Source organism: Zophobas morio, unplaced genomic scaffold, assembly GCF_036711695.1.
Source record: "Zophobas morio isolate AGI-343-1 ecotype UQ-CSIRO unplaced genomic scaffold, CSIRO_AGI_Zmor_V1 ptg000364l, whole genome shotgun sequence".
NCBI lineage: Eukaryota > Metazoa > Arthropoda > Insecta > Coleoptera > Tenebrionidae > Zophobas > Zophobas morio.
The window spans coordinates 36,588-49,464 of NW_026972468.1; the positions used below are offsets into that span (position 1 = coordinate 36,588).

General features: G+C 34.3%; 1 protein-coding gene across 1 annotated transcript; it reads right to left on the reverse strand.

The window, feature by feature from the left end:
* Positions 1-9,849: 9,849 nt before the first annotated feature.
* On the reverse strand, positions 9,850-11,937 carry LOC135120271 (uncharacterized). The gene is made up of 2 exons (XM_064044573.1): positions 11,328-11,937; positions 9,850-11,262 (listed from the first exon to the last, which is right to left on the reverse strand). Exons 1-2 carry the CDS (start codon positions 11,434-11,436, stop codon positions 10,958-10,960), a joined length of 414 nt encoding a protein of 137 aa, XP_063900643.1. The 5' UTR covers positions 11,437-11,937; the 3' UTR covers positions 9,850-10,957.
* Positions 11,938-12,877: the final 940 nt, after the last annotated feature.

The following is a 12,877-nucleotide window of genomic DNA, read 5'->3' on the forward strand; positions in this document are numbered from 1 at the left end:
ACAGTTTTCTTGTATCTACGAACGCCAGAATGCATAAAATTGACCTTAACGTCTCCTTTTCCTATTCTGAGTCGATTCTGCATGCTTTAAGTGTGTTTGGTGGCTCAGAACCATCAAAAATCGTTGAAATATAGTTCAAATTCAATAAAAATCGACAAAAATACAGTTTCTAGCTAAAATTTGATGGTTTCGTTGCACTTTCCGAGCCCGTTGGGTATCTGAGTGGCTTAAAAGTACATGAAAACACTTGAAAAGTGACGTTTCTGAAGAATTTTAACAGTTTTCTTGTATCTGCGAACGCCAGAATGCATAAAATTGACCTAAACGTCTCCTTTTAATATTCTGAGTCGATTCTGCATGCTTTAAGTGTGTTTGGTGGCTCAGAACCATCAAAAATCGTTGAAATATAGTTCAAATTCAATAAAAATCGACAAAAATACAGTTTCTAGCTAAAATTTGATGGTTTCGTTGCACTTTCCGAGCCCGTAGGCTATCAGAGTGGCTTAAAAGTACAAGAAAACACTTCAAAAGTGACTTTTCTGAAGAATTTTAACAGTTTTCTTGTATCTACGAACGCCAGAATGCATAAAATTGACCTAAACATCTCCTTTTCCTATTCTGAGTCGATTCTGCATGCTTTAAGTGTGTTTGGTGGCTCAGAACCATCAAAAATCGTTGAAATATAGTTCAAATTCAATAAAAATCGACAAAAATACAGTTTCTAGCTAAAATTTGATGGTTTCGTTGCACTTTCCGAGCCCGTAGGGTATCTGAGTGGCTTAAAAGTACAAGAAAACACTTCAAAAGTGACGTTTCTGAAGAATTTTAACAGTTTTCTTGTATCTACGAACGCCAGAATGCATAAAATTGACCTAAACGTCTCCTTTTCCTATTCTGAGTCGATTCTGCATGCTTTAAGTGTGTTTGGTGGCTCAGAACCATCAAAAGTCGTTGAAATATAGTTCAAATTCAATAAAAATCGACAAAAATACAGTTTCTAGCTAAAATTTGATGGTTTCGTTGCACTTTCCGAGCCCGTAGGGTATCTGAGTGGCTTAAAAGTACAAGAAAACACTTCAAAAGGGACGTTTCTGAAGAATTTTAACAGTTTTCTTGTATCTACGAACGCCAGAATGCATAAAATTGACCTAAACGTCTCCTTTTCCTATTCTGAGTCGATTCTGCATGCTTTAAGTGTGTTTGGTGGCTCAGAACCATCAAAAATCGTTGAAATATAGTTCAAATTCAATAAAAATCGACAAAAATACAGTTTCTAGCTAAAATTTGATGGTTTCGTTGCACTTTCCGAGCCCGTTGGGTATCTGAGTGGCTTAAAAGTACATGAAAACACTTCAAAAGTGACGTTTCTGAAGAATTTTAACAGTTTTCTTGTATCTACGAACGCCAGAATGCATAAAATTGACGTAAACGTCTCCTTTTCCTATTCTGAGTCGATTCTGCATGCTTTAAGTGTGTTTGGTGGCTTAGAACCATCAAAAGTCGTTGAAATATCGTTCAAATTCAATAAAAATCGACAAAAATACAGTTTCTAGCTAAAATTTGATGGTTTCGTTGCACTTTCCGAGCCCGTAGGGTATCTGAGTGGCTTAAAAGTACAAGAAAACACTTCAAAAGTGACGTTTCTGAAGAATTTTAACAGTTTTCTTGTATCTACGAACGCCAGAATGCATAAATTTGACCTAAACGTCTCCTTTTCCTATTCTGAGTCGATTCTGCATGCTTTAAGTGTGTTTGGTGGCTCAGAACCATCAAAAATCGTTGAAATATAGTTCAAATTCAATAAAAATCGACAAAAATACAGTTTCTAGCTAAAATTTGATGGTTTCGTTGCACTTTCCGAGCCCGTAGGGTATCTGAGTGGCTTAAAAGTACAAGAAAACACTTGAAAAGTGACGTTTCTGAAGAATTTTAACAGTTTTCTTGTATCTACGAACGCCAGAATGCATAAAATTGACCTAAACGTCTCCTTTTCCTATTCTGAGTCGATTCTGCATGCTTTAAGTGTGTTTGGTGGCTCAGAACCATCAAAAATCGTTGAAATATAGTTCAAATTCAATAAAAATCGAAATAATACAGTTTCTAGCTAAAATTTGATGGTTTCGTTGCACTTTCCGAGCCCGTTGGGTATCTGAGTGGCTTAAAAGTACAAGCAAACACTTCAAAAGTGACGTTTCTGAAGAATTTTAACAGTTTTCTTGTATCTACGAACGCCAGAATGCATAAAATTGACCTAAACGTCTCCTTTTCCTATTCTGAGTCGATTCTGCATGCTTTAAGTGTGTTTGGTGGCTCAGAACCATCAAAAATCGTTGAAATATAGTTCAAATTCAATAAAAATCGACAAAAATACAGTTTCTAGCTAAAATTTGATGGTTTCGTTGCACTTTCCGAGCCCGTAGGGTATCTGAGTGTCTTAAAAGTACAAGAAAACACTTGAAAAGTGACGTTTCTGAAGAATTTTAACAGTTTTCTTGTATCTACGAACGCCAGAATGCATAAAATTGACCTAAACGTCTCCTTTTCCTATTCTGAGTCGATTCTGCATGCTTTAAGTGTGTTTGGTGGCTCAGAACCATCAAAAATCGTTGAAATATAGTTCAAATTCAATAAAAATCGACAAAAATACAGTTTCTAGCGAAAATTTGATGGTTTCGTTGCACTTTCCGAGCCCGTAGGCTATCTGAGTGGCTTAAAAGTACAAGAAAACACTTCAAAAGTGACGTTTCTGAAGAATTTTAACAGTTTTCTTGTATCTACGAACGCCAGAATGCATAAACTTGACCTAAACGTCTCCTTTTCCTATTCTGAGTCGATTCTGCATGCTTTAAGTGTGTTTGGTGGCTCAGAACCATCAAAAATCGTTGAAATATAGTTCAAATTCAATAAAAATCGACAAAAATACAGTTTCTAGCTAAAATTTGATGGTTTCGTTGCACTTTCCGAGCCCGTAGGGTATCTGAGTGGCTTAAAAGTACAAGAAAACACTTCAAAAGTGACGTTTCTGAAGAATTTTAACAGTTTTCTTGTATCTACGAACGCCAGAATGCATAAAATTGACCTAAACGTCTCCTTTTCCTATTCTGAGTCGATTCTGCATGCTTTAAGTGTGTTTGGTGGCTCAGAACCATCAAAAATCGTTGAAATATAGTTCAAATTCAATAAAAATCGACAAAAATACAGTTTCTAGCTAAAATTTGATGGTTTCGTTGCACTTTCCGAGCCCGTTGGGTATCTGAGTGGCTTAAAAGTACATGAAAACACTTCAAAAGTGACGTTTCTGAAGAATTTTAACAGTTTTCTTGTATCTACGAACGCCAGAATGCATAAAATTGACCTAAACGTCTCCTTTTCCTATTCTGAGTCGATTCTGCATGCTTTAAGTGTGTTTGGTGGCTTAGAACCATCAAAAGTCGTTGAAATATCGTTCAAATTCAATAAAAATCGACAAAAATACAGTTTCTAGCTAAAATTTGATGGTTTCGTTGCACTTTCCGAGCCCGTAGGGTATCTGAGTGGCTTAAAAGTACAAGAAAACACTTCAAAAGTGACGTTTCTGAAGAATTTTAACAGTTTTCTTGTATCTACGAACGCCAGAATGCATAAATTTGACCTAAACGTCTCCTTTTCCTATTCTGAGTCGATTCTGCATGCTTTAAGTGTGTTTGGTGGCTCAGAACCATCAAAAATCGTTGAAATATAGTTCAAATTCAATAAAAATCGACAAAAATACAGTTTCTAGCTAAAATTTGATGGTTTCGTTGCACTTTCCGAGCCCGTAGGGTATCTGAGTGGCTTAAAAGTACAAGAAAACACTTGAAAAGTGACGTTTCTGAAGAATTTTAACAGTTTTCTTGTATCTACGAACGCCAGAATGCATAAAATTGACCTAAACGTCTCCTTTTCCTATTCTGAGTCGATTCTGCATGCTTTAAGTGTTTGGTGGCTCAGAACCATCAAAAATCGTTGAAATATAGTTCAAATTCAATAAAAATCGAAATAATACAGTTTCTAGCTAAAATTTGATGGTTTCGTTGCACTTTCCGAGACCGTAGGGTATCTGAGTGGCTTAAAAGTACAAGAAAACACTTCAAAAGTGACGTTTCTGAAGAATTTTAACAGTTTTCTTGTATCTACGAACGCCAGAATGCATAAAATTGACCTAAACGTCTCCTTTTCCTATTCTGAGTCGATTCTGCATGCTTTAAGTGTGTTTGGTGGCTCAGAACCATCAAAAATCGTTGAAATATAGTTCAAATTCAATAAAAATCGACAAAAATACAGTTTCTAGCTAAAATTTGATGGTTTCGTTGCACTTTCCGAGCCCGTAGGGTATCTGAGTGGCTTAAAAGTACAAGAAAACACTTGAGTAGTTATATAGTGGGGCTGCTGGCTCAGGTCAAATGAGGTCAACCCGAGCTAGGAGCCCCACAACTTTTGATCGAGCGGTCATTGATCTTTTTGGTCGACAACTGACCTGGGCGTTCATTGACTCTTTGTGGCTGCAGGTGGCTGACATGTGCGTTGACCTTGCTTTTGCTCGGTCAAGCTGACGCAGCGATCCCCTTCCTATCTCGAGCAGGCTCGAGTAATACCCCACCATCTCTTTTGCGGTTATATAAACGTCGATTTACTTGTCAGTGATTTATTTAGTATTGTGCCTTCAATTGTTGAACAGATTGTAAATTTAAAATGTCGTCTTTTATTTCTGGTTTGAATAAAGAATCACAATTACAAGCTTTTGTGAGTGCAAAAACTTTAGAAGAAAACAAAAAGTTTTTAATTAAAAGTTTTAGTAAAAATCCTACAAAATACGGGGACAAAATATTTGTGCAACTGGAAGATTGCAGGACAATACTACCCGAGCGCTTTACTGAAAAATTCGACGATTCAGTAATCGACGATCTGAACAGAAAAATTGCCAACGGCTGGAAGTTGCATTTCGTCAACAAAGGACCGATCGGTCAAACAGTCAATATAGAATTCATTGAAGGATGAAGATAATGAAAAATAAGAAATATAATCTAAATATCGTTAAAACTTTGCATCGGAGATTAGATTTACATTTGGAACGTATTCGTTCCATAAAAGAAGCAATTAAGTTGTATGAAATAAGAAAAGGACTTAATAATCTTAAGCTGTAGAATTAATGATTTTAATAAATTATAATTAATCACTTACTGTGTTTTATTTCACCATCCTCGTACAAAATATTATTTTATGGTGAATCGTCATGAATAAAAGACGTGTGTGCTTCGATAATATACCTGTTATTTTCTTAATAAATGATAAAGAAAACCGAATTAATACTTGGTTATATGATGTTAGAAGATTTCAAATGAATGTGGAACGTTTCGAAATACAAATAAAACCGTTAATCGAAAAAATGATGGAGAAGAAGCGAAAATTTAGAGAAACAATCGAAAATTATTCAACAAAGAAAATCAGTTAAATAACTTCTTCGAAAATTGGAATAATTCAAATTATATTATTATATTGTAATAAATATTGTTTATTTCGTTTGGTGTGTTATTTTCACCAGTCCCATATAAAATTATTTAATTGCGATTAACCGTCACGAATAAAAGCCGTGTTTCTTCCGACAAAATTCCGTTTAAAATGGTCACTTAGGTTATTCATAACAGACAAAAAAATTATTTGTTTTGGGTCGAAAATAGGCCCAGACTACATAAACTTTTACCCAAACGACAAATAATAAACCGAACCACGCCCGTAATAATTTAAAATAAAATTTCAGCTGTCCGAAGCAAGTTTCTGTTGATTTAAGCTTATTTGCACTCGGAATCTTGTACATTACAAATAATTACGGATCAATCTAACGTAAAAATAATGATGCGAAACACGTCCGTAATTATTAGAATAAAATATCAAATGTCGGAAGGCGAGAGTGTGTTGTTTAAAATTAAAAAATGTCACTTACATCGTCGAAAACAGACAGTAAAATTATCCGTTCTTTCTCGAAAACATGCATACACACACATATCACAAAAACCACCATTTAGTGTCCACAACAAAGCAAGAAAACCACTTATTTTCCGATATAATTACGAATATTTTCACCTTAAAATTTGTAAACCGAAACGCGTCGTCGTCCGTCATTATAACAATATTCTTTCGCATCAGCAGATTCCTTCGGAACCACACGTTATTTTCTCATTAGACAGGGACGTATTCGGAAATATTTAAAAATAAGGAATTATCGCTTCAGGGTGCCATACAGCAGAAAGTTTGTTCACAAAAAAAGAAAAACGCATCTCTATAAACTAATGACACAATTTGTGTAAAAATAAATGAGGGTAAGGGGTGTAATAATTGTTTAAATATAAAAAAAATGTTTAACTCGAAAACGGTAAGAGATAGGAGGTTCGTGCAAAGAACAAAAAAGTTTCTAAAATACGAAACACATGCACCTATCTTGACGGTTTTTAGTTTGAGTTTAGCATTTCGGAGAAAAGGGCAAAAGTTTGTGGTGACCAAACGGAATTAGTTAAAAATTTGTTTTTTGTGTCAAATTATTTTCGGATGAATAATCGATAGGTCCATATAATTAAATATGTGAAAATTTGAGTTTGGGGCGCAACAATTTTTGTCAAAAAAGGTTGTCAAAATTCGAAAAAAAGTTTTCCTTGAGCAGTAGGAAAGTAAATTAGAAGTTTTGGTGAAAAAAAAAATTTAAAAAATTCAAAGAATCCAAAGAAAAATTAAAACAAAAAAAATCTCAAAAAAAAAATCCAAATTTAGAAAAGTGCATATTCATGAAGTACTATCTAATCGTGTGTAAAAATGATCATGACTCATAGGTGTATCTACCGTTTAAATAGAAAAAATTTTTGTTACTCGAAAATGGTAAGAGATAGGAGGTTCGTGTATAGGGCAGAAAAGATTGACAAAAACAAATAATATCGACAGCCGTCAACGGTTTTTCGCTAACTTTTGATATGACTGTGAAAAGGGCAAAAGTTTGTGGCGCCCAAACGGTAAAACTTAAAAAATATATTTTTGTACCAAAATATTTCCGAATGAACGGTCTATAGGTCTACGTAGCAAAAAAAGTATTTTCATCTACCGTTTAGTAGTAATAACGAAAAAACCTTATAGCTCCTAAGGGGTAAGAGGTAGCATGTCGGTACAAGGGAACGGAAAAAAGCTAAAAAAATTAAGACACACGTTGAGCAAAAAAAATTTCGAAAAAAGTTGAAATTGAGGGAGAAAAGGGCAAAAGTTTCTAGTGCCCAAACGGTAAGAGATACGGTATCGGTTGTATACATCAAAACCTTCTTATGGAACGAACGGATAAGTTTGCTGAAAAAAATCGATTCTGTCCACGTCAACCTTGATACAGGAGCCATTTTTAGTTTTTTCGAGGTCGCTACGTAAAAATTTTTTCAGGTCGAAAAAAAGACCATCGAAAAAGGATTCGAATAAGCCCAACATGCAACACTTAAAAAAAAAAAAAAAAAAAAAAAAAAAAAAAAAAAAAGCGAAATAGGTTATTGTCTTTATATTTATTGTCACATGACTACTACCATCACAACTAAGTACACTAAGACATTAAAGAAAAAATTTCAAGTTTCAAAAACCAACAAAAAAACATCAAAAACCATCAAAAAGCACTATTAAAAAAAGAGATATATGTATATATTTGCTGCTTCCACTACTTCTATCACTACAACAATTTGCTACCACTACAACACTAAACACTACTATATATACTATACCCTATACACTATACACTATACACTATATACACTATTCACTGTACAAAATTAATCCTATTTAATAAGTTTTTTACTTCTTCAGCACTGCTTTCACAATTTTTCAAGTTTTTGTTGAGATCATAGAGTTCTTTTTTGGCTTCCGCAAGAAGTCTTTGATAATCACACACTTTTTTCTCATATTGTTTGACGTTTTTTTCACACCTCGTCTTTTTTTTTCAGGAGGTCGAACCTTTTCTTTTTATGGGTTCGTTCGGCCTCCCGACACTTCGAACGGAAAGACGCCAGAAGTTCCGGTGCCGTGGATGGCGACTGGAACTCATCCTCGCTGTCCACAGTTCGAGGTGTCGGGGGTGGTGTCCGGCGGATCGGTTGCCCTTCCTCCTCTTCCTGCTGTTGCTGCTGATGGTGCACTGATGGGGAGCGTACATCAGCATCAGGAACAGGAAGAGTTGCATTCGTCTCTTGTTGTTGTTGTTGCTGTTGCTCCTCAGGGGTTGCCTGCATGTTCTCACACAACGCCCTCAATAACTTCATGTTCTTTCCACCATTTTCCTCTTCGCCATCGAACATAGATGGCGTCAAGTCGATATCGAGAGGAGACGGCTGCTGGTAGGAACATGAGGGCTGTGGAGAACTGGGCTCTGGAGATCTTAATCGACTCATCTCCTCCTCCGAGAGCTCAGAGATAAGTCTCATAGGGGGTGGTGGTGATGATGGACGGCAATTATTATTATTGGGTGGCTACAAAATATATAAACATTACTTAGTTATTATTAAAAAGAGAAAAAGCAATCGCAATAATAATGCAAATATATAATAGATAAAAATAAAAAAAAAACCTACCTGAATGACGATATTTTCCAGAATATTAATTTTTGGTTTTTTTAAACTCAGGGAAAATTTCATTTTTATTGCAGGGACACTGTACACACACACAGAGAGAGAGAATAAAAATAACTAATGACAATTATAAGTAACTACTCTAAATATATAGGAAAAATAATGCAGAATATACAAAAAAATAAACAATGTAGAGGGGTTAAATGCCGAATCAGCAGTTTTTCATGTCCATATATGGACATTTTAAAGATTGATCCAAATCAGAGAAATGCAATTCAGCAATTTTTGAAGACGTGCTTTTCTCGGAAATTAAGAGTTCAAGGTTATGAAAAAACCTATTTCTGTGAGAAATGCAATTCGGCAATTCCATAAACACGTGCTCTTCACGGAACTTAAGAGTTCAAGGTCATGAAAAAACTATTTCCGTGAGAACTGCAATTCAGCAATCCAAGCCTCACTGTGATGAAGCACATGTATATAAGACGTATTGGTGTTCTATAAATTTATCAGTTCAGTTCACACATCAGATATGTTTCCACTGAAAGAGAGTCTTTTGGTTTCTCGCGATCTTGATATAGATTCATTGAATGAAGAGAAACGTTGTATCATTCAAGCAATCGAAAGTTTGTTACGACAAAAATTTCCATTGTGCAGAAAATTCATGGCTGGTGGATGTGCCGCATTTCTATTGAACCGAACCTCTTCATATACGGACATTGATATTTATATAGAAAAAAATGAAAATATAGAAGAATGGGCTAAGGATAACTGCCAAGCTAACCGAATCTCTATTTACGTTTATCAATCCAAATGGCCTTGCTGTTATTTGAATTTTGAAGGTTTTCTATTTAACCTTATTTTTATTGAACCTCGTCCTCAAATTTCCTTGGAAGCCAGAATACTAAGAATTCTCAAATCTTTCGATTTAACGATATGCAAAGTGGCAATGTATTTTTCAAGTGGAGTAAATCCAGTACTTGTTGAATGGAAATTAACAGATGTGAATTTCGACAATGTTGAAAAAAAAGATCGCATCACCAAATATAAGAAAAGAATTGCGAAAAAGGAAGTACGATTTGAACCAAACAATTTAGCTATGTCAGCATATACTGTAGTGGTAGATCACGATGATTCCTGTGTTGCTGCTAATAATTTGAAAAATATTAAATAATTTATTGTTGTGTTAAATCGTAGTGCTGATGCTGTTAGAAAAAAAAAAATTATAGAATATATGTGAAATAAAACTAATAAATGTAAATAATTGTTTTATTGAATCCGTACATTCATACATTTTCAAACATTTGTTGGATTATTGGGTTTGCTACAATGAGTGAAACATATTAACACTAAATAAAGTAACACACAAAATATAATTACAAAAATAATTGCTCCTGCAGAAGTAAATATCCAGATCCAGGGTTTTGCCAAACAATATTGTGTAGCATTTTCACCGCTAGAACTTTTGTATCCACTATAATCGTTAATAGTGGTGATATTTGGTGACTTGCATCGGCTTCTGTTTTTGAAGACAAATTCTAGTTGATACTGCAGTTGGCTGGAAACGGATACATTTTTTGAATAAAACATAACTAACTGATCATGTCCATCTTTAATTTCTATCATTTTTCTACAAGTACATTCTTTATTTCTAACCAGAGTTTGTAAATGTACATCTGTAACATTGCTATCAGTGAATAAATACAAATCTTTCTGTATTAAAATGGTCGATAAAATAAGTGTGCAGTTTAAGCCTAACATTGTTTGGATAGAATGAGTACTTTGTTGTTGCGAAGTAACCTATATATGTATTCAACAGCACCACCACCACCACCACCACAATTAGCACTAACGGCTCGCCAAATCCCAGCATGCTACTATTACGGTCATTATCGAGAATATGAGAAAAAGTGAAGCAGACCACACATGATCGTTTCTTAAACAAAAATCAAAGATTTCCTTTGAATTGTTACTACTGTTAATATTTTCGATTATTAACCATTGAGAAAATTGTCGATTTCCTTGTTCTGTTTTTATCTTGTAAGCCAAATAATTTTGCGTTGTGATATTTTTCGCATAGAAGAGATGATAACTGGTTTCGATTATATTGATCGGAGTCATTTTTTCCCAACATTCCTTTTCATACGTCTGAATATACAGAAGAGTTATGTTTGGCGTGGTATAGATATATAAGTTGTTTTCAACAAGCGCACTTAATAGTACCATCACGTTGATAGGCAGAAACATTTTAGACTAGTTATGTTCTTGTATACACACACTCGAATAGCAAGCTTGTAGAGGTGGTAAGTCATGGTAGGGTGGTAGCGATAAACGGACCGAAACAAATTACTATAATTATTTTATTATTTTCTTCTAAAAACTGACTTATAATTATTGATTGCCGTTCTGTCCAGAAGCAGCTCCCTACTCATGGAGGGGACGTACGTTTGACTAATTTCATTATCCCAGTTGTCTGGGCATTCTATTATTGGCGGTGGTGGTGGTGCTCGTGGTGGTGGTGATGGTGGCGTATGGGATGCTCTGGAAGCAGCCTCACGAAGACATCTCTCCCGCTCCCAGGCCTCACGATGACAATTAAAAATATGGCGCTTCAATCGGCTCTCAAGAAGCCTATGGCTTCTGTCAAACGGGCATATGACAAATTGCTCTAAATAAAAAAAAAAAGAAAAAACAATTAGGATTTTTATTTAATAGTAATAAAGACAAGCTTACCCATTTTGTTGTTTATATATATTTTTCTTAAGTGTTGAGGACTGACTGTGATCTTCAATTTGTTGAGGACTGTTATAACTCTTGCGGGTGATCTCCCATTTATACACATTATCAATCCCCACTCTTGCTATTTTCCTCCACTTTTACTACAGATTACATTTTCTTAATTACGCTGAAGTTGATAATTTAGTTGTTTTTCTGAGCTTGCAAAAATACGCGTCTCATTTTTCGCTGATTTTTATTAAATTTGTTGAGTTGTGAGTTACAATCGGAAATTTCGTTCACATATAAATAAGAAGGTATTCCACAGAAAAATAAAGAAAAATAATAGTGCTCTTCTTTCTACTGTGATAAACAAGTTCGACAGCAAAAAAAAAAAAAGAAATGCATCCGCAGGAAACAGTGACGGCTATATGTAAAGGCTCGCTTAAGCTAATTCATGAATATATTAGTAAAATCAAAACAATCGAAGAAATTAAAAATTTTTTAGTATATATAAATACCAGCATTAGAATAATTAGAAAAGCACTTAGATGTAAAATACATCGAGAAAATATTTTAGAAAATGCTAATTCCTTAGAAACAAGTCTAGCTTATTTAAAATTTTACCGCTTCAAGCTTTTAAATAAAAAAAAACAATTGTCTCTAAAAATTGGAGAAGGTTATTTTAAAAGAGACAAATTTAAACCTACGGCAAACGTAACCTGGCAAGACATAGAATCTTGTTTTGAACAAAGAATTCGTACAGGATTTATAATTAATCATCACATTAAAGATCCTCTTCAGTTTTTTCGACAATCTTTTAAATGTTTTATGTTTAGAATTAGAAAAGAGCTAAAAAACACGATGCTAAAAGTAAATGTAATTTTTTCGGCAAATTTTATTAAACCGCACTCTGGTGAAACAGACGTTAAAACATTCTCCACAAAAAATCAGCACATTGATGCATATACAGATTTAAAGCAATGGTACGAAGAGAACGTTGTTGATAAGATAATGAAGAAATTAGAAGAATTTGCGGAAAAGGACTCCGGTTGGGCGTTGTATGAGATTTTAGGATTGAAAATTAACATAAATAAATATGATCCAATCAAATTTGGTTACTCAACTTTCGTGTCCACACCAGCTTGCATTAAAAAAAAACATGCAATAATTAATGTTCAAAATGATGATGAATATTGTTTTCTATGGGCAATAGTTTCAGCTTTATTCCCTACCGATAAAAATTCACATCGAAAATCGTCGTATCCACACTTCAAAAATGTGTTGAAATATGATAATTTAGACTTTCCAATCACAATTAAAGACATTCAAAAATTTGAAGAACTCAACAATCTTGCAATTAATTTGTACTGCATCGAGGAGAAAAAAGTTTTACCTTGTCGTTTAAGCACAAGGTTTTTAAATTCTAATAAAGTAATTAATTTGCTTATGCTACCTGCTGAAACACAAATACAAAATACAAAAAACGACAATGATCACTTTGAAGATCGTCAATTGCTCTATCATTTCGTATGGATCAAAAATTTGTCAGCTCTTTTAGCTAAGCA

What these genes read in the sequence shown, in the direction of transcription:
- LOC135120271 (XM_064044573.1), bottom strand. Translation starts at nt 11,436, where the DNA reads ATGTGTATAAATGGGAGATCACCCGCAAGAGTTATAACAGTCCTCAAC. An exon ending in ATATATAAACAACAAAATGG is followed by an intron (nt 11,263 to 11,327) that starts GTAAGCTTGTCT and finishes TTTTTTATTTAG; the next exon opens with AGCAATTTGTCATATGCCCG.